We start from the raw sequence: 22,202 nt of genomic DNA, 5'->3' as shown, positions 1-22,202 counted from the left end.
TACAATTCAAAAGCCAGGAAGATGATGTTTCTTTAAGACAAGGAACATTTCTCCATGCAGTGTTACACGTGAAATAGCAAATTAGAGCACTTTAAGGGAAAGTCACACATTATTTTTTCCCTCCTAATTTACTTCCCTACAATGAGTCAGACTTTAAAAGCAATATTGAATCATTGTTTACATGTCTGGAAGTTTTTTACAATCACTCAGTTTTATCCTTACCTTTTACTCCTCTACTTGATCATTTTCAGACACAAACACAAAAGAATAAAACTGCATTTCTCTGAGATCAGGCCCATTTCTCTCTGCTCAGGGAATATACAGACTTGATAGAAAATGCATACTGATAGCAATTTTTCTTATTTAAAACTCAATATCTAAATATCCTTAAAACCTCAGAAAACTATGCAACCTTCTGCCACATAAAAGAGGTAGAAGAGGAAAGGGGAAGGAGAGACAATCTGCTGAGGAGATATTGTTAGGAACAAGAAAGAATATCCCTTCCTTGCAAATGATGGTTAATTTTCTCTCCTGCTCCTACAGGAACAGTATCAAGGAGAGAAGAGCAAGTGGTAGCAGGTGTCACATCAGGCAGGAACACTCACTAAGTTTCCCACCCTTGAGCCCAAACCCACATCCATGGTGCCCTCCCTAACAAGGCCAGTTATTCTGAGATGGCCCCACTGCATTTCCCTCCAAGATGCAATCCTGATGACAACATAGCTTAGGTGGCTCACTGACACAAATATGTAACAATAACCAACTATAAATTACCTAATGGAGCCTGGATAGTAATGGCCAAACCTTCTAAAAAGATTAAGTGCTCAGTATGGGGGCTCTGAGTATTCACCTCCAAACCATGCTGTGGGTCCTGAAGAAATAAATGCTCTTTTTACTCCCATTGCAAAGCTGCAAAACTCAGAAGTCAGTGGGCTCTGAACATCTGGCTTTGAATGTAGAGGTGCTGTGCTCTGAGGAAATGTGCATCCCTGAGAGAGCCCGGAGGGGAATTACTCCCCAAAGGCGGTGTTACCAGCACAATGAGAAACTGGAGATTACAACTGAACAGATTGCTGGATGCTGCAGGTAATTAACCTCTGCTGGCACTGAATCAATGTGCCAAGCACTTCAATCATGCTCCCTGTATTAGCCTCAGCAGCAAAATGGGATAGCCAATGGATGCAGAACATGTACATGGCAAATTTCCCTGTGGGGATACTGCATAAGCCCCCACACAATTGAGACTTGTGGAGAAAAAAAAATCCACATCTGCAAGAGAAGCTTTCTGAAGGAGGACCCACAGATGATCAAATTGGAAAGTTAGAAGCAGGAAAACACAGCAGCCCTGTGCAGAACACCCGCTGCCTCAGAGGATACTGACTCTTCCTACCTGCTGAGAATAAAAAACATTTTCCATGAATAAAAATTTCTATAGCCTAATCTAGCCACATAAATCCATTCTGAAACTGCACTTGACAACGTCAAATAACAATGTCTAGTGGGGCATTTAATGAATTAAGGCTGCACATTTGCTAGAAACATTACTATAGAGCAGACTTAATGGCCTATGAATTCACACATAAACTAAAATACATCAACTTTCCTTTCTTATCACCAGGAGAAATGACACCAAAAGTCACTGTGGGCTAAGGAACATACCCTGGGGAGGAAGAACCACTTATATTAGAGAACAAAATCCCAGAAAAAGTTGCTGTTATTATCCCATTAAAAAAAGTCGCCATCCTGAACAAGTCAGCTGTTACCATGAGATAGTAATATTTGTTACCATTTGCTGGTACATGTTACATTTTTTTGTCATAAAATATTATCGTGCTAAAAATGTTACAAATAAAAAAATACAAAAAAAAGGGAAATTACAATTACAAAAAAAATTACAAATACAAAAAAAAAAGGAAATTACAATTACACATGTAACACTTGAAAAATGGGCAGGCATATTCCTAGAGGTTGATAAATGACGGGTGCCAGCCCCACAGCTCCCCTGTGGGGAAGAAGATATTTTCTCTCTGGCCATGCTTTGGCAGACCAGCATAAATTAATGCTGGATTGATAAATTCCACTGCAGCATGAGTTATCACCAACCCTTGGGTACTACAAAGGTCCCTTCAGTGTGACACAGCACACTGCTCTTTGCTAGCAGAGATGACGATGTGTGGTCAGACACCTGCAGCGCCTTTCAGGGGGCGAAACGTCACTGCAGGGCCCTCTCCTCCTCATCCCATTTTCACACAGCCTCACCCCGGGCTGGGGGACACCCACCTTGTTGCTGAGGTTGACGTTGGCGTTTCTGGCGAGCAGCAGGGACACCATGTCCACGTGGCCGTCCTGCGAGGCGAGGTGCAGCGGGGCGATGCCCTGCCGCGTGACGGCGTTGGCGTCCGCGCCGTACTCCAGCAGCGTGGTGGCGATGTCCATCTGGTTCTTCTTGGCAGCTATGTGCAGGGGGGTGTAACCATTCTGCCAACAGAGAGCACTTCACTGAGAGCTGCTCATTCCACAGGGTGATAAATCACTTTGCTGTACCTCCCCAACTCTGTGAGTAATTATGCCATTAGTCCTAAAAATTCTGTCAAACTCAGTCAAATGTTAACAAGCTGTATGAACCAATGTATCTGACCTTTAGGCAATCTCTTTTTTTTAAAGTATTGCTACAAAGAGGAGGATTCTGAAGTAAATTTTCAAATTTGGGAAAAAAATATCTTTTCAGGAAAAGACAATCTATAGAAATAGGAGTTTGAGTTTTGTTTCATAGACATTTGCTCCTTTTCCTTAAATGTACATAAAATCTTTAACAAACAGAAGAGCAGGATGTGTGTTCATAACTCAGAACAGCTGTTATTGTTTGGGGTTTTTTCCCCATTTCCCAGTGTGAACGAAAGCATCATGCACATGAAATATGGCCTTTCTTGCAGCATTTACACTAAACCTTACTGACAAGCTGGTTTTATTCAGATCAAGGGAAAAACTGAAGCATATAACTTCAGAGTCATGCATTCCTTATCTTTTTATTCCTTCCAATATGTGTACCCAGGGAGCCCACTACTAAAAATAAAAATGCAGCATCTATTGCCTGATACAATTTTGTAACTCTTAAAAGAGACAGCTAGGCAGAAAATAGATAAATGGATATAAAGAATAACTGATCAGCACACAAATACCAAAACTCTGATGGAGGTAGGACCAGCTTTTGACACTGATTGCAATGACTGTTTAGTCAAGAACTTCCTGCCTTGAATAAGAGACAAGGCCAGGGGGGATGAGACCCAAGCTGCATAAACCATTTTGTATTTTTGTAAGGCATCATAAGTACCATTTGCATCTCAGATTACCCATCCCAATAAAATCTACCTAAAGGCACAAAGCATTCACCTGGCTGGGTTCCTCCCTGCACCCACACAGCAGCAGGGCTGGTCTAAAAAGGAAGAGATGCAAAGCAATGCAGGTATGAGCAGGGAATAAATAGATGGGGGCTCACAAATGATTACAAGAGAGCTTTAATAGGAACCTGGCAGCAAGAGATGCACAGCACTAGTTTCATGTGGAAAAGGTTCTGTAACCTTCCAAACTGAGTTCAGATTCAGTTCAGATCTTGGATATGAAGGAATTTGAAAATAACATTCAGGAAACACAGTGCCACAATCAATAAAGGAAGCACATGGCCACTGAATTTTCACTTCGAAGATAAAGTGCTTCAGGAAAAACAAGCATAATCCTCTCCCTTAGACTTCCTGCAGGATACTGCCATGTAAAACAACCACTGCCACACGAGCACCTTTAAATCCTAAATACTACATGCTAAATCCTGCATATCTGCTAAAACATAACTCCTTGAAATGGAGCTCATATTGCATTACATAAAATAACAAATGTAGTTTCCAAGCCTTTTCCTCAGAAATGGGTATATACTGCATTCAGTGGAATGGACAGCAGCAGGTTGCCAAGAGAAGGCAAAAAGAGAGCTGAAAAATAAAAGCTGAAATTCAGCTCAGTCCCAGTCTGCATCTTCTCCTCAAAAGGGCAGCACTCTGTCACAATGCATAGATGGAAAAGGAAACAGAGAAGTTCAGAAGGAAGGGTATTGGGTTATTCTGTTTGCCAGGGAAAAGAGCGGAAAAAGGGAAAAGGGTTAAAGATGAAAGGAAAGAGGAAAACTAAGGCCTTGGGGATGGCATGGCAAGGAAAAAAGGCACTGTAAAGAGGATGCTAAATTCAAATTAGGGATAAGCCACACATGAAATTAGGCACAATTTTTGCCTATGAAAGAGAAGAATGGTTCATCAGGATAACTGTACCACAGCACTAGACTCTGACATGCTCATTTCCCATACCCTGTCACTTATCACTCTTCAAGGCAAATTTTGCTAGGCTTGGCTAATGAGACACTCTTAAATTAAGATCAGTGTTAAAGACAGTAGTGTCACAGGAAAGGCAACCACTGATGGAACTAACTGTGGAGTCAGTGATGAGATATGACATAACATTTATTTACTGGACCACATTTACAAAAAGTGCAGGAAATCATCTGCTGTTACCAACATCATCTTTTGGATGAGTGCACAGCGGGTGCCCGAAGCAACAAACATGTTATGGTTAATTTTGTTTAGTATTGACGCTGTGCTGGCTGCTGCCGTGGCTCACTTGCTGCAGAGCACTAACAAATGCTTTCTTTTAGGCACACTTACAGCTGGCACTTGGAGGCCTGAAGTAGCAGCTGCAGAACTGCTCTGTTACAGATGGGGAAGCTGAGGTGACCTGACACATGGGTTTGTGCCATGCTGTACCACAGTCCGCAGGGCTTCCACCTTGTTTGGACTTCCCAAGCCCTTGGCAGGGGCTGCTGCAATCCCTGTCCCTACAGGATGCACAGCTCCCACTGGCAGCTTCTTCCAGTGAAAACTGGGTCAGTGCCTTCTCACCCTCTCCAGAAGGCCCTTCCTTCCCCCCAGTGGCATTTGAGAGTGCTGTGCTGCAGTAGTGAAAGATCAGAGATCACTCTGGCTGCCCCCCGGGGCACTGCTCTGGCAGAGCGCCACTATCGACAGCATTGATTCGAAACTGTGCTGCTGGCAGTCCGTGTTTATTTAACTTCCCCCTCCTTGCACTACCAACTCTGGGACCCCCTCTCCATCCTCTCCTGCAGCCATGCAGAAGGGCTCCAGTGTATGGCTGCACTCAGCCATGTGTGAGAGGAAGGCAATCAAGGAGCAATGCCCATCTAACCACAATACTGCCTTTTCCATTAACTCTCCTTTCTCCACAGGGCTTTTCTTTTGCAGATTTAAGGAAATTGTCTGGGTTGTTTCAAATGAGGTATTTACACTGCACTTAATCCGCTTTAACCTACATATGTTTCCATCCTGCTTTACCTAATGTTCCTGCTCAAATATCAATTATATTCTGATTGATTATAGTATTTATCCATCCCACACTTAAAACTGGGATCCACAAAAGAAATAGTTTAAGCTTCTCTAAATTCTCTTTGTTTTATGCACTAACAGAATAAATTTACATATTTATTCTTTCATATCCTCTGAAACCTTACACTAGGCATTGTCTTGCCTACAGTAAATTACAAAGCAGGGCTGTGACTGCTTTTATTTCTTGCCAGTCCATTTACATTGGGCTAGAAATACTTTTGTGAAGCACATGAATAATTACATATATTGTGCTGAGAAACTTATCTGGCCTCAGATGTCATCCTGTGGCACAAACAGAAGTATCCCTGCATAGCTGGGCTTCAACCCCAGGCTTGCCCTGCACAGATCTTAAGATGCAAAGATACAAAGCTGGCTAGCTTGGAGAAGTTACTGAAGAGGCTGGACAAATGAAAGCGAGGCTCAGTATTTTCTGAGACTGAAACTGGTGATTTAAACTGTTTCTGCATCCTTATTGCTTTTTTTTTATTGCTGCTTTATTCACCTGCAGGATTATTCTTAGCAGCTTTATGTGGACGTGAGACATTAACAAACAAGGTCACCGAGCCTCCTGTAACTACAAACATACACAGCCTAGAAAGAACAGGGGCAGACAGGGAATAAAGTGACATAAAAAGCCTGGGTATTGCTCCCCAGGGCGGCCAGTACTTGTACCTTGGCAGAGGCGTGAGGTGAAGCTCCCTGGTCCAACAGGAGGAGGGCCACCTTTTGATTATCGTAGTGTGCAGCTACATGCAGTGGTGTTAAACCGCTCTAGAAACACATGCAGAACAAACAAGTGCTGTTACAGACCCTCTCCAGGGGAAACTCAGGGGTCTGGAAAATTCCAGTAGATAAGGTGAAAAAACACATTTGTTACTCATTCGTGTATCCAGAGTCTTGGGGGACTTTTAGAATCAAAAAATGAAACAAATTTGGAAATCCTTCCCGAGCTGTGAAAGCCCCATTTGCTTTTCCCAGGGAAGATGAACAGAGAAGCACAAATCTGTGCTGCCCCCAGGGTAAGGAGGTCACACCCCTGGCAATGTTATCCTTTTACTGCAGTGGATAAGCAAACTGCCCCTTGGATCTGTAAGAATCCAAGCTGGGCTGCTTTAGAAAGCTTGAGGTCCTATTGGCCTTTGCCCCCTGCCCCATCATGAGAGCTGGGGAAGCAGAGCCAGCTACCCAAATACTCTGATAAGGACTGTAAATACTCTGGGCAGGAACACAGTGGAATGGTTTGTCTCCATTCCCCTGGATGTGAACACAGAGCCCATCATTTTGTTGTCAATTAATGACAATAAAAGTCACTTTGTCAAGAGTTTGCTGGCTCTTGGCAGCCCCAGCAGGGACTGGAATACCACGTGAAACAAATTCCAGCTAAACCCAGGCTGTGGATACCAGTGTGATGGTAAATAAGTAGGAGGACATTAATAAATTATTATCTGGTTTGAGATATTTGCTGTGCAAGTGGCAGTGGTTTCTTCTGTCCTACCTTTCCAGAAGCATCAGGAGACGCATTCTTCTGAAGCAGGAGGTTGGCTACCTCGATTTTCCCGTACTTTGCAGCCACATGTAGTGGAGTGAATCCTTTCTGTAAGAGAAAGCAGGAATATAGCAGCCCTGGGTGCTCTTTCTCAGGGCAAACAAGGTTTGTCTCTGATCTGCAAGGATGCAGCTGCTTCCATCCACCCCCTTACATAGTCCTGAGTACAGGCAGCAAGTCTGCAGATTCCCAACTGCCCTGTGGGGTCTGGAGGCCCTTCCCTTGCAAGGCAAAGCACTATCTACTTTAAACAAGGGAAGAGTCTGTTCCTTTCTTCACACTACCAAAGACCCAAGGGCAAGTCTATCAACACCCGCCTGGAATTTCTGCCCTGCATTCCTTCCATTCCAAGAAAATTCATGCCTGCTCACTAGGATGTATTAAACATCAGGTCCTGAGGTAAAAGCATGAAGCTTTGTACCCTTTTAATAAACGTAGCTCACACTTAGACTGTATGTGCATATGACTCCTGCAGCATTTAATTCACAAGCAGCCCTTGCTGCAGGTGTGCTCTGTGATTCTGCCACTCCTGCAGCTCGCTCACCTTGGTGATGATAGACAGAGATGCACCATGATCCAGAAGAACAGAAGCCACATCTTCATGCCCTTCCCTTGCAGAGAGGTGCAGGGGTGTGTAGCCTGACGTGGTGGCTGCGTTGGGAGATGCTCCCTGCTGCAGCAGCTGCTGCACAATGTCTGCCTTGCCCAGGCGGGCAGAAATGTGCAGCGGGGTTTGGTCATCCTAAACACACAGGGAACAACACAGGCATGCATGAGAAAATTGCCCCCCACACTGGGACTGCCCACACTCTGTTACTTTTCAAAATTGCACACGAGGTTAATTCTGCTGAGGTCTTAGCTGGGGAATGTTGCATGCTGGCTTTCTCTGTGTCATGTCACAAAGATACCTTGCTCTCTGTTAGTGCATCACAAAATACTCCAGACAGTGACATAACCCATAGAAGTTAATAAATTGATCAATTTTCTTCCTTGTCTGGATTTGCCTCACTTTGCTTTGCAGGCCTTTCTGAAAACAAAGCTAGTGCATAATTGTGTTCCTCACATCTTGATCTCTTTTATACTTCACAGCAACATTTAATAGCTTAATCAATTATTACCTGCAAACTTGCATAAAGTATCATAATGACTGATTGGAATTTTGCAGTTAAATTTTCCATAAGTGTAACTGATGACAGAGCTTGGTGTAGAAATGAATTGTCACTTTCTGCTTCTCATTCAGAAGACAATAATCTGAATAGTTTTAAGTATGGTGTTGCCCTGTCATGAATCTCATGGTTTATTTCTTTTCCTTCACTGAAAATATGAGGGTGTTGTGACCTTGTTCTGAGCGTTTAGAAGGTAATTTCCCACCTCTTATATTTGGTTTTGTATTTTTGTCCTCCCCCTTCTCTGTTGTAGAATCTTTGGATTAAGCACACTATCACAACAGTGTGACCAAGCATCTTTCTCTCCCCATTTTCCCCTGCTGAATTTCCTACCTTTTGAGAACTGTCCTGCAGTTCTGGGCTGTTCTCTGCAAGGGAGATTTCTGCCCATGCCCATCCTACAAAAGTGATTTTACACCTCTGGATTTAGGATGGGAGCATGCCAGGATATAAATGTTGCTCCTCTGCAGGGCAATTCTCCCCTGACTGGGGGAGCATCTTTGTGGTTCTTAAATGATTCCAGTTTGTGCCTGTTCCCCACAATTTCTCACAGCTGATGTTAGCACTGGTGTATAATCTACTGCGTGCATTTAGTTGTTATTTATGATAACAAACTGATCACAGGCAATGGCAGTTTGCACAAATTAAATCATTCTGTGAATTTACTCAGAAAATATTTGCATGACTGCTTCTGAGCATGAGCTGTTCACTTCAAGATTGTCTTTGGAGATTTACAAACCACATGAATCAGTTCTATTGTCAGGCTCCTTGCAGATATAAAGCGTATCAGCTAGAAATATTTAGTCAGAGTTCCTTATAAGTAGATAATCTCAACTGCAAACTTACTTGTGACCCAATTCACAGATAATTTCACAATGAAAAACAGTTTGGTTTTTTTTAGGCTACATCCATTTTATGACCATTTGGGGAAAAAATATTTCCTGAGTTTACCTATTAAGACTGCTATTTATTGCACCCATTTATCACCTTGCCCTGCCTGTTTCCTGGAACTCTTTGGTTTCCATAATTTGGCATGTTCCTTCATGCCTCTTGACCATTTCTTTTTCCTCCACCCTTACCTTCCTCAACTGCAATTGTTTCTATAGGATCTGTTCCTTCTTTCCAGCCCTCTGCTACATCCCCTCAGTGTGCCTCCTTCCTTTAGGTGGTGTTCTTTAGAAGTCTAACTATTTTTACATACATATAGGCTGCTGCTTTAGGGACATGACAGGAGACACCAGAAGCCAAGGGTTTCCAGTTCTGCTGAAGTAACAGCAGATTTGAGGAACTCCTCTCCCTCCTCAAATCCTACTTCAAAAGAAAACTCTTCAAACCCATGATAATTTATATTAAAAACTGGGATGGCATCCACCTGACATCTTTTGCCTTGTCTCTTACAGATCACTCATGGCTATAGCAAGAGGGTACATAACAAAATATCAGTGGGCACCACAAAGGTTTGGCTTCACAAACGACACAGCCAAGATGAATGTGAGTCCCTGCTTTACCCAGCAGGGATCATGCAGGTTTGTTCCACCTGGGCCATGTCCTCACCTTGGCTTTGGCCTCCACCTGGGCTCCGTTCTGTACCAGGTACCTGACGACCTCAGTCTGGCCAGCCCTGGCTGCCATGTGCAGTGCTGTCTCTCCTCTCTGCACCCAGAGCAAAAACAGAACAGAGTTAGACACACTGCAGGGAGAACAAACACCAGCGTGCTTCACAAACACAGAAATACCAGGGACCCAGCTCAGAATGATCTCCACTAAAAAACTCTGCTGCAGCTGTCTGTAAGATGTAAGATTAAATCAATATTTGACCTGACACTGTGTGCTGCAAAGCCATTTATTGCAGGGTCAGTTTCCCAGCTCAGTAGTGCCTTTGTCATTATTTTTTGCTGAAAAGAGACAGGGCAATTTTTATATTACTAGCATTTTATTAGCAATGTTAAAAATTATATCCTGAATTTAGTAAAAAATGTATTTCAAATTTTGTATATTCAGGCACACATGTATTTGGCTTTCCTTCTATAATGCCTTATGCCCCTATTATAATTTGTAATCTGACAAGCACTGAGGCGACTGACCAAGAAGGAAAAAAAAAAATCATTACTGAGTACACTCATCTAAGGCTTCATGGACTTAATGAAAGACAAATGCAAGGAAACCAGGACAATTCAGGAGGCAAAGTGGTTTCTACCTTTTTGGGTATCAATGTGTCTTTAGGTACAAACATCTGCTAATTAACAAAGGTGCTGCATTTTTACATAATTTAATAGAATCAGCCGGTGAAGACTTTTACAAAATACTGTCTTCTAGCTGCACCTGTGTATGGAAAGTGAAAAGGAGGCCAAACTGATAAAGAGGATCAACATGCTTCTGCTTCTCTTCCACTTCCCAACTTTCACATATCTCATCTAAGAACAAGTTCAGTTTTTACACATTCCCTGGGAGCCCTGGGGCACACAGCACACAGCCAGCAGAGGAGGCTGGATGGACACAGGCAATATGTCCCCACAATCTGCTGCAATCTGTTGAATTTGCCTTAAATGGCAGACCCCCCGGGGTCTTGGGAAAACAGTGCTCAACGGTCAAGCACAGACCTCAAAAATCACATCTGAGAAGCCACAGTATGTTCTCATTCTTTACTTCAGAAAATCAAGAGATTAGAGCCTGCTTAGGACCAGCCCCCTTGGACATTTCCTCAACCTGCCAAGCATCTCCCAAGTAGGAGTCAGCAGGCTGCACTTTGCCATGACTGCTGCACTTTGCCACTTGCACTTTGCACTGCAGCAGGAGCCACAGGTGCTATGGAGGCGGGTGGTGGACAGCAGAATCAGGCACTCCATCCCAGCACTGCTCCCAGATATTATCACACATTCATTCCCAGTCCTGCCTTGCTGAAAGGAAGCCCGTGACTCACCACATTGGTAGTGTTGGGGGATGCTCCATGATGCATTAGCTGTGATACAATATTTACATGTCCCATGAAGGCAGCAACATGGATTGGAGTTAGGCCCGACTGAAAAACAGACCAAAGTTCAATTAAAATGCTTATTTCCACATACCTTTTCAAGAACATCATGGGGAAAACATAAATTTTTCTAAAGTGAGTAAACCCAGCTGCTTTCTCTTCTGAGAGGGTTTTATCTTCTTAAAACCATATCCATATGCTTAAATGAAAGGCACACAGGATTGGGAACACCTATGAGTGTGGTTAGCGAGCAAATATATAAATGTTCTAGGAATTCAGCAGTTCTTCATCAACAAAATCAACCACAGCTAAGCAAGATTAAGATTAGGCATTTGCTAAATATTGCCTTGGAACATGAAAAAAAAAAAAAAATAGAAGCATTCCTAGTACTAAGGCAAGGCTTTTTGAAACGTTCAGCTTGCGCAAGAAATATCACCATCATGAATCTGCACCCATTACACAAGATATGAGAGCCCAACTGGAGAGAAAGAGAGGGAGAGGAGGAGGAGAGGGGAAAAAAGGGAGGAGTCATTCAGCAGGGCATGACCTCAAGGATTTTGCTTTAAAAATCCAATCAGTAGTTAATATTTCCCCACGCAGAATCACCCTAAAGCCTCCTCACAGCTGTACCAACAGCCAGCCAGAGCGTCCAGAAGGGCCTTTTGCTACCAAGAGCAGGAGAAGGCTCAGTAGATCTCTGGAAATCCCCACGGTTTAGGCACCTTCCCCACAGATATATACAAATCCCAGAGGGTAGAAGTGAGGAAAGCACTTATCTTCCTTTCTCATGCAGAACAGCAAACATGAGCAGGAAGGCAGAATAACCGGCCAAGTGTGTAAATTGTTTTACCTGTTTCAAACAATTCAGTAAATGCTTCTAGAGTTTTTAAATGCTAGTCTGGAGCTACATGAACTGTAGCCAGGGCAGACTCTTCTTCCTCAAGCAAGCCAGGAAGGGATCTGTATGGTTTGCTGCTGAATAATTAGAACAACCCTACACACATTAAATCAAACTCCATTTTATGGAGATGAACTATTCCCCATTGCACCTTGTTTAATCCATGGAATTCCCTGTCATTTTCTAACATGGTCCATTCCACAGTGGTCAAATATTCATACATGTGATTTTTGCTCCCCTCCTAACTTGGTACAATATACATACATGGAGGTAAAAATTCCCATAGGTACTCAATCAACCTCAGAATTGTTCCAAGAACTGGGTGCAGACTATCTCATGCTGACTGAAGTGAGAGTATATTGATTTCTGTCTAGCTGATTTGTGATGTCCCATGATGGTGGGAGAATAGAACTTCTTTTTGGAAAGCCAAAAAAGGTCTGAATTAAACCACCTTTTAAAACAGGACTTGAGTGAAGCATAGTCTTCACCTCAATATCTGTAACAGAGCAAATCTCATCCTTAAGGCCTTAAATTACAGAAGGAAAATTGGCAGAAATGGTAGATTTTAGGAAGTTATTTTTGTTACATTTCACTTGTTATTCTCACTATAATCCCAACATAAATTTGTGACTCATTAGGGCAACTGACTTTATTGTTCAGTTTTATTATTTCACAATATCTAGTTGAAAATACTTGTTGAGTTAATTGGTCCATGCTCTTTCAGAAATACTGAAATATTAATCAATACAGAGGCAATGAATTTTGTAAGAAAAGCAAAGACAAGCATGGAAAGACCATTTCTTACCTCAGTTACAGCTTGAATTGATGCACCGTGCTTTAGAAGAAGTTCCATTACTTTTATTCTGTTCTTCTTGCAGGCAATGTGAAGAGGTGTGAAACCATTCTGGAAATGAGAAAGAACCCACTTTTTGATGCCCTCATGTAATTAAAAAATAGAACTGAGTATGGAATTCACAAAATAAATTTTTCCATTTTAAATTAACAACTCCCAAATTTATTTTGGATATACTACATTTTTCATGTAATAGAAAGTAAACATTTATAAGATGATAAAGATCTATTTCATATATCCAGTTTTAATTATGAAATATATTGCCCACTCCAACAATTAATTTATCTTAAAAAATCTCAATTCGCGCAAAACTGTCAAACCCTTCTTTTTTGCTTACCATATTCACTTTTACCGGGCTAGGGTTTTCTGCTGGAGTCTTTGGGGAATTTGGGGTGGGTTTTTTGGTTGTTTTTCTTTTGACCTTTTAGAAATGCTGGTAAAAAAAGCACTTACCTTTTACAGGCTCTGGAATTTACATCTTCTAAACTACTTTTACTACTTGCTTTGTTTGTTTGGGTTTTTTTCCCCATTCATTCCCTGTCAGCTTACTGCAACTAGAAGTATTTCACCCCTTCCTTTAAAAAAGATGTGTGCAGTGGGATGAACATTAGAACTATCATTTTATTTAGTGTGAGATGATACCACAGAACAAAAGTAAATCAGGAAATGAAATAGGCTGTCCAGAGCACCCACGATTGGTACAGCAACATCAGAGCACTGAATGCTGATGCTGCTCGGTACAAAAGAGCCTTTGCAGAACATTCTGAAAACAACTGGCAGAGCTGGTCCCTCAGATCTGATCAGAATTATCCTTTTTTACCTGCCATATAGTAAAGAATATTGTTTTCATGATGTGAGGTCTATGTCATTGTCTGTTCCAGTGCAGCAGCTCCCACCCCTCTCCTTGGCAGTGCACAATGCCCAGGGTGAGCTCAGCTGTATTCCATATATCCTAATAGCTGACCACAGACACCTGAATACAAGCTGATCTGCCACAAAAAGCACAGGGGCTGAGAGAAGGAAATCCATGGAGCCTGTGCTGCCTCCAAGAGAGTCAATCCCACCTGGCTCGAGAGGGTTTCAGGAGCTCACACAACATTTCAGGAGCTGAGTGAGCTAGCACCAGGCTGTGAGACCAATCAACCCAGTTCATGTCAGAATGTAAATTTGTTTGGAACTGTTCTTGAAGAACAAATCAAAGAGACATTTTAAATAGAATGGACTGAGATTGCAATTTGAACAAAAGGCATTAATGTATTCTGTTTGTGTGCAGTTTAACTGCACTAATGTATTTTGCTGCTGAAGTTGTTTCTAAAGTAGAAAGGCACATGACTCCATTGACATAGAATACCACAAATACTCATTATGTAACTCATTCCTACCTTTTACTGTTTCACATCACTGAGAACTTAGTGATGTTTCAAACATCACTGATTATTTTGTGTCCAAACACTTGGAAAATAAGGATTCTCTCCATACCAAAAACTACAGCAGTTACATCTGCAGCTGTTCCATCTACTGATAATCATAAAAACCTACCAGGAGGCAAAAGTGCTCTAGTTACACCAGAAATTCATAAATCACTGCTGGCTGTCTGCAAGCAAAGGTCTTCTCTGATTGCAGGGTACATTATCAACACTTTGAACTTCGAGCATTTGTTCTTGGGCTACGGCAATAACAGCCCATCCTCTCTGTCAGCCATCAGCAGGCAGAAAACAACTCCCAGGAAGTCCCAGCACAACTTTGCAGGAATGTTTGGCTGTGAACAGCACCCTGCTGTGTACTCACCAGTGCTTTGGCATTAGGATTAGCTTTCTTGTCCAAGAGAACCTTGGCGACTTTGTAGTGGCCGCAGTGGGCAGCAACATGCAGCGCAGTCAGGTAGTCATTGGTGACATCATCCACAGGCACGTTGTGCTGGATCAGGAGCTGAACACAGTTTAGATGATCCCCTTGTGTTGCCATGTGCAACGGAGACAAACCATTCTGCCAACAGACAAACCCAGCACGGATGGGTTAGAGGATGCTCAGAGAAGGGAAACTCCTCCACGTCGTTCTTGGGAGTGTTTGTTGTATGAAGAATTTTACAAGCTCAGAGAGAACCCAAAATAAACTTAACATGTTCAGTGTAAGGATGGGGGTTCTTACTCCAGAATTTGGAGCTTGTTTGGTTAGAGTTTGTAAGCAGCCCCACACTGAAAAACTGTCATAACATACCAGCCATGCTCTAAATGCAGCTTCCTTCCACCAGCATGTCTCAGACAAGCTGCTCAATTTACTTGAGGTACATGAGGAACAGCACTTTGAGACTCTTAACATCCCAGCCAGGAAATTTGCTGGTTTTTAAAGCTGAGTTAAACTCACCACTCTAAATGTGACCTGTATAAACCAGGCATGACAGCACAGGTCAGAGCATCCCTCAGCGAACACTACAGCCTTCCTTCATCCCTCCACTCATGTTTTCCTGAATTTGGGTTGTACACATGCTTAACACCACATCATCCAGCTCTGGAGACCACTCTTCCCAGTCCACATTGGTAAAACACCAGAAGTTTCAACTGGGCTAAAAATCTCTGAATAAAACCTCCATGCTGTGACCTACCAGCAGCAGTGGTAAAGCTGTTCCACCAGGGAAACACCTGAGGGAGACTCATGTGCCAGTGAATTGTGTCTTGCCATGTTTAAAATAGTGAACAAGCTGCCAAAACATATTATATTTCCAGAATAAAACCATGAGAGAAAATTCTCAAAAATTGAAAGGACTGACAGTATTTCATGATGAAAGATTAAAAATATACACCAGAAGGAAAGAGCCTTTGTTAGCAGCAGTACATAGCTCCTCCTTCCAGCTGTAGGGGCTTTTTTTACTCGATTCTTCTGATGCCAAAATTAGTTTTGAGTGCAGAATCTATTCTTGTAGCAGCACACAATGGTTTATAAGCTGTAAGTGACTGCCAGCACACTGTGTCTGCATCGGGAAACACAAACCTTTGCTCACAGGCGCAGTGCCCTCATGTGACCGCAGCCAGCAAAGGCAAAACCAGCCGGGACCTCGGGCTCCGACACAGACCCTTCCCTCGGCCATGTGGTAACAGCCAGAACTCCAAAGAAAGGTGGAAATAGGCCGTGGAGCAATGCTTTAAGTCGAGACGGAAGCAGGATGGTGAAAGCAAACAGGTGAATCCTGTCAGAGCTGGGGAGCAGTTTACTGGCAGGGCTGAGACACAGACACTCTCGGACACAGTAACATCTTTCAAGTAAGATTATCTCATGGGCATCTCACTTGTGATTTATGTTGGCTTGGATAAGCCTCTCTCCCATTCCCAAAGGCTACTACAGCAATTATCTGCATGGAAGCTTCATACCAACAAGGCATTTTAAATGTTTTCACTGTCTTCTAGTGTAGTTAACAGCAGAACAAAAAAGATTAATTTCCCTTGGTCTCCAAGTCCTCCTGGTAACAGTTTATAACTGATGATGCTTTAGAGGTGAGAGTAAAAAAATCATGAAACTTTAAACACCCTCCTGCTCCATTTTTATAAGAAAGATCCTTTGGGTGAAAAGTGTCATTCTTCACAGTAACAGCCAATAAACCATTGCTTACTAATGGAGTCAGAGATTGAGAAGTTGATATGAGACTCCCTCATAGGAGAGATTTGTACCAAAAAGACTGACATGGATGGAAAAGAAAGGAAGAAAGAGAGCCAATTTGAAAAATCAGCAAAATACTTGATAAAAATCTGTCATGGATGTGAGAAGTGCAGCAGCTAGCCAGACCTCACACAGAAAATTAAGAGACAAGACTGGATGCTGAAGAAGATAAAAAAGACAAAAATAAAATTGGAAAATTGTCTTTTGTTATACCCTAAACCAGGCTTAGTTCTGTTGCAGTTGATGATACTGTATAATCTTACACAAGTCAATATTTCAATGCCACATTCAAAATAAAAATATTACATGTAAAGGTGTTTTCCAGGCCCACATCCTTCTTGTGAGAGACAGCCCAACAATGACCCTAAGAAATTATCTGGTACTTTAGGATGGAACCACTTTATAAATACTCTTACATTACTGTTTTTTTAAAGATTGCCAAGAAAATATTAAAAGGGAAAGAAAAAGTTCAAGATTAATCAAAGATATTGCCCATTAAGGACCATAAGGTCACACCGTACCTTAAAACAACCAAATAAAGCCCCAGAACAAAACAGAACCATAGAGATGAAACAAAGTATCAGCTGTCTGACTAGATAAACATAAAATTTCTGAGCTTATTTTGCAGCTGTGTCAAAGAGCTTTAATCTGGGAAAGTGCCATTAACTCTAGGGTGAGAGAAAAGAAAAAGACAAAGAGCCAAAGTCTGGAAAACCAGTAATTAAAAAAAGATGGACGGTTACTGACAGGGATATCATTTCTTACATTCAAAATCATTGGCATGTTCAGGACTAGAATTCTCTTTCAATTTTGCCTGTAGAAACCCCCATATAATCCATTAGGTCTCCACCTTCCCTGAAAATAAATCTAAGGTTCTCCCAGTGCAAAAAAGGGTCAGCACTACACTAAACCATCTCTAGCAGGAAATAGCTATCAAACTGCAGCCTGGTTATTATTCTGAAAGAGTTTTATATAACATGAGAAAACTTTGTGAAGTTCAAATTCTTTCAAAGATGTGTCCTATTTCCAATAATATATGACTTAATTTAAAGAGAACGGAGCCACTTATTTTTGCAGAGGACAGTACTGCAGTTTAGTGCCAAATGAATGAATTCATTTGTGCCATTCAGAGGTACAGCTACTTCCTAGCTCACCTTCTGAAAGTGGTAAAATTAACACACCAGAAGGAAATGCAGGAAGCTCTGCACTTTCTTCTGTTCACTTTTTAACATGTAACAGCTTTCCCTCTTCCAGAGGAGGCTCTTATTTTGCAGAAGTTGTTTATATAAGCCTCTGCAGATCAACATCCAGTCTGTCTCTCAGCCTTAGGCAATTTCTAACCCACTATCCCTTGTAATCTGCCTGATTTTGTCTAGTGAACTCTGGGCTAGGCTCTGTGAGTCTGCTCAGGAAGAGCAACAAATTCAAAACCTACAGTCCTTGAACAGCAGCTTAAGTTTAGGGGTAACACCTGAAAATACAACATCCACTCAACAAAGAAGTGTAATTCCCTAGGAGAGGTTTTCATTTACAATGGTGGAAATGGAAGAAATAGGGTGTATGTTTATGTGGGTGTCCTTTGGTTTGTTGTTGTGGGATTTTTTGTTTGGTTGGGGGTTTTGCAGTTTTGTTTTGGTGGTGGTTTGGGTTTGGTTTTTTTCCTCTAAGTGATAAAAAGAGCTTTCCAAGAGGGTGGAAGAGCCTTTCTCCCTGGAGTATGAGCTCTAGGCTCCAAGAGTGGCAGATGTGGCCCAAGGGGGTCCTAGACAGCCCCTTGTGGTTCTCCCCTGCCCATGGAGCTTGCAAGCCAGGGCTGTGGGAGCCCATGGAAATTCCACATGCAGAGGATGGGTGAAAACTGTCTGTCAGATTACCCATGACAGCCCTTGCCAGTGACTCACTGAGCAGAGGAAAGCTGGTGCCAACCTCCCCAAACAAATGCTAAATATAATCCAGTAAAGGGGCAAAAAAAAGGAAGGAGGAGAAAAGCAGAATATAGAAGGGTGCTGAGACAGGATAGGACAGGATGACAGAGAGACAAAAGAAATAACAACAGAAAAGAAATGTTGTTGAAACACATTGGTTACAGACTAAGGAAAAAAAAAACATGTAGTGGAAGGTTATCTTTGGAAAGAACCTCAACAAACTGCACAGCCCAAATGTCATCCCTGAATGGGGAAGCCATGGATTGCAGTGGTGCAAAGCAGGCTGCTGCTCTGAGATTGGAAATCAGCAGTAACAGCACAGCAGAGACCACTGCCTGCAGAGTTCTGGCAAGTGCCTCCTTTAATGCCAGCCCTTGGGTCTACAGCAATCTGCGCACCCTGGCACAGGTGATTTGAAATTACCAGGAAGAATTTTGCATGGTAAACTGTAGAGAGACAGAAAGGAGATAATCTGATAATCAGGCTAAGTCCTTAGGAAATATGAGCTGTCTCTGCAAAGGGACGTTGCTCTATTTTTATCTCTTGTCTCTTCTCTAGCCTTAGGGTAAATTGGTACAAGCTGAAGATTTATTGTAATCACCGTGTATTTATTCCAGGATAGACACAGAGTTCTTCAGCTACTGAAATTCTGAGGGATAGGGTTGCCACACAAGCCTGTTTGGTTGGCACAGAAATCTTTTCTTGTATATCTGGATTTAACACATTTTACATATGCAGACGTGCTCTACATACGGCATTCACTTTGGAGAGCTCCCACACAGTTACTTTAAATAACTAAGAAATAGGAAAGTTAGTGCCAAACCCTTAAATATATGAGACATACAGAATTACATCAGGAAAAAGAAAAAAAAAGGTGCAAGGATTATCCCACCAGGAAAGAGGATCAGTTACCTTGGTTTTGGAAAGAATAGGGGCACCACGATCCAGCAGCATTTCTACAACCTGCTCATGGCCACTTCTTGCTCCACAGTGGAGGGGGGTCAGCCCATCCTGTGGGATACAGAGTTGTAACTCATTAGTGTCAGACATGCTGAAGTCCTGCACACTTTTGTAGAGGCCTGTGATGTCCCAGGAGGCTCATTAATTCCTGCAAGGCGCTGCTCTTCTGCAGATGAACACTTGAACCTGTTTGTTCAAATCAACAGAGCACACCCTGGCTCTGATTTTCTGAACATGTAAATAGCCATATCACATTGGTGTTCGTGCAATGGGCTCCTTCCAGGCCCTCACTGCACATGCAAGAAAAAGATGAGATTGCACTTCAGGTGCTTTTTGCCTGCATGGCTTGGAGAAAAGTGGGTCTCTCATTTGTCAGTATGCATTGGAGTATGTGGATAGTCAGTCAGTCTGAGAGGGAAAAAAATCCTCCTCAGACTTTTTTATTACACTGATTTTGACAAGTGCGCAGCAGATGAGAAAAGCATCTTAATCCCAGGTGATGGAAGTATGTTGGATTCACTTCTGTCTCTCTGTGCAGACTGTTCTTATGTGAGCTCCAGCTGAACGACTGGCCTAGAGTCAAGGCAAACTGCCCATAGCCCTTTTGGAATAGTTTGCTTAGTAATAGTCAACATCCTATTGCCTGTTGCAAACAATGATGTCAAAGTTTTCAGAAACTTTGGTTTTTCCATATACAAATCACAAAGGAAGGAGCTTTTCTCTGGTGTCTTCCACTGCTCTTAAAACACATATGTTGTATTGTCTAGATATGTGTGTCACATCATTTTTATACAAGGGATTATCTAAAATTCCTTCTCACATACTCTCTTCACACACATGCACTCCTCCTCCATTTCTGTATGATAGCAAGTATTATTAAGGCACCTCTTTAATAATACTTCTCATGGAATTATATTATTCTTCTTTGGTAATTCCTAAACCAAACTCTACTGGAATATCAGCTTAAACCCTGCAAAGTGTGGAGGGCAGCCAGGGAGAGGGAGGACGTGGTTCAGAGAGCCTTACATTCTCCTGCTTCTACATTTTTGCCTGCTCCTGATAAACCTATGGAAGATAACAGGTAGGAATTTTCATTATAAACTTTTCCTGCTTCTTCCATTTACAACTTGCATGGTTCTCATTGTGCCTGTTCTTTAACTTAAAGTAAGGCATATATTTTTGACATAGACGAAAAAAATCTTTTGGTTCAGACTTAACTCCCTTAACTGAGGGAGTCATTTGTTCCCACAAGATGAATGAAGCTTGGCCCACAATGTTCTTATTGACACCTCTCAAGTCAATTCTATTGTAATTTCTGCTTCTTCCTGCTATTTCAGCCCATAAAGTACTGGGAAGTGCATCTTGTTAAAATGATACTACACAAATTCAAGATGAATTGCTCAAAACACTGAAGTAAAGACAAAGAGAAGAGATACCAAAACCCCCAAATGATGCATTTTTCAGCTGAGTTGCAAATGTTCTGCCATAGCTTCAGAAGTGTTTAAAATGGGTAATGCATATTTCTTGTACCACAGGTGAGGGCATTTAATGTACTGAGCAGACACAAACATTTGATATGAAAGTATCACCTACAAAAAAAAGGAAAGCTTGTATGGGAAGGAAAACCAAACCCAGCAAGGCCAGGCAACTACAGACCTGTAGGCAAGAGCTGGAGATCACCATGTACATTAGATGGTTCACTCTTTTTGCTTCCTATAATTATCACATTCTACAGATATTGTTCCCATGATGTCAGGACTCCCTCTGCAAAGAGCAAATACACTCCAAGACACATAATTTAGCTGCACGGATTTTACACTATTCACTGGTTTAGTTAATTGGCACCTGACACAGAGCAGGTAAAGAAATGTGCAGGGGTAATCTAAAATGCAGATGAGAAAGACTTCTTTTTTAAAAAGAGATTCTAAGATTAAAACAGATTGCTATGAGCTCAGCAAGACTCCACTGACTTTGTCAGGAGATTTTCTAGTTGCTTATTTACTGTTCACATAAACTATACCATGTGAAGCATAAAAATTACTACATGTATTAGGAAGCAAACTTGCCTTAATATGAGCCTGCAATGGCTCAGAAAAACCATTACAAACGATTATGACAATAATCTGCAGATTAAGGACTCCGTAAGTATGCACTGACATGATAAATCATATCATCTGTATTATCTATCCCTCCAGAGAGCCTAAGAGCAGCTTCAGCAAAGCCAGGAGGACAATAGGAGGAGCTATGATTAGGTACAAGCTTCCCATTAGCATTGCACACCCATCTCTGGGGCTGCTGCCTACTTTAGCTTTTCTTTTAAACACACACACACACAAATATGAGACCTAAGCATTGTTTCTTGTCCCTGCTGACACTCAGGTACCTGTGTAGCTCTCTGATCTTGTTACACTGGACTCTAAACTGCCCTGAGACTGAGCCTTCCTGCTGCTGTGTGTTTCCTCACCACCAGCAGGGCTTTAAGGGACCCTGGGCAGCGTGGGGTCAGCACAGAGCAGCCTCCTCGTGCTCCCCTGCTACCTCTTCCCTGTCAATGCCCACCCAGGATTCCCCCTGCATCCTGGCATCCCCTGGGCTGTCTCCCAAAGCCACAGCAGCCTCAGTGACACAGCTCTCACACCAGTGAGCATCAGCTTCTAACCCGGTCTAAGAGCGATGAAACCAAGCACAATAAAACTGAAATGTGATGTAAATATTCAGCAGAGCTTGTCAGAGTTTGAGCCAACCCCCAGAGCCTGTCCCCAGCCTTGGCAGGAGCAGCAGGCCCTCCTGTCCC

The 22,202-nt window shown here is 42.3% G+C and overlaps 1 protein-coding gene across 30 annotated transcripts in view; it reads right to left on the bottom strand.

Annotated features, from left to right (window-relative positions):
• ANK3 (ankyrin 3) overlaps positions 1-22,202 on the bottom strand; it is a 284,745-nt gene that overhangs the window by 90,533 nt on the left and 172,010 nt on the right. For all 30 annotated transcript variants that reach the window (XM_031060737.1, XM_031060730.1, XM_031060744.1 and 27 more), the window contains exons 9-17: positions 19,361-19,459; positions 14,661-14,858; positions 12,825-12,923; positions 11,071-11,169; positions 9,705-9,803; positions 7,529-7,726; positions 6,934-7,032; positions 6,111-6,209; positions 2,281-2,478 (exon numbers count right to left, since the gene is read on the bottom strand). In XM_031060737.1, coding sequence (XP_030916597.1) covers positions 2,281-2,478; positions 6,111-6,209; positions 6,934-7,032; positions 7,529-7,726; positions 9,705-9,803; positions 11,071-11,169; positions 12,825-12,923; positions 14,661-14,858; positions 19,361-19,459 — 1,188 coding nt within the window. The remainder of the gene's footprint in view (positions 1-2,280; positions 2,479-6,110; positions 6,210-6,933; positions 7,033-7,528; positions 7,727-9,704; positions 9,804-11,070; positions 11,170-12,824; positions 12,924-14,660; positions 14,859-19,360; positions 19,460-22,202) is intronic.

The sequence above is a fragment of the Geospiza fortis genome, unplaced genomic scaffold, assembly GCF_000277835.1.
Source record: "Geospiza fortis unplaced genomic scaffold, GeoFor_1.0 scaffold92, whole genome shotgun sequence".
Lineage (NCBI taxonomy): Eukaryota > Metazoa > Chordata > Aves > Passeriformes > Thraupidae > Geospiza > Geospiza fortis.
The sequence above is the reverse complement of the archived record's forward strand: the minus strand, read 5'-3'. Positions and strand labels throughout refer to the sequence as shown.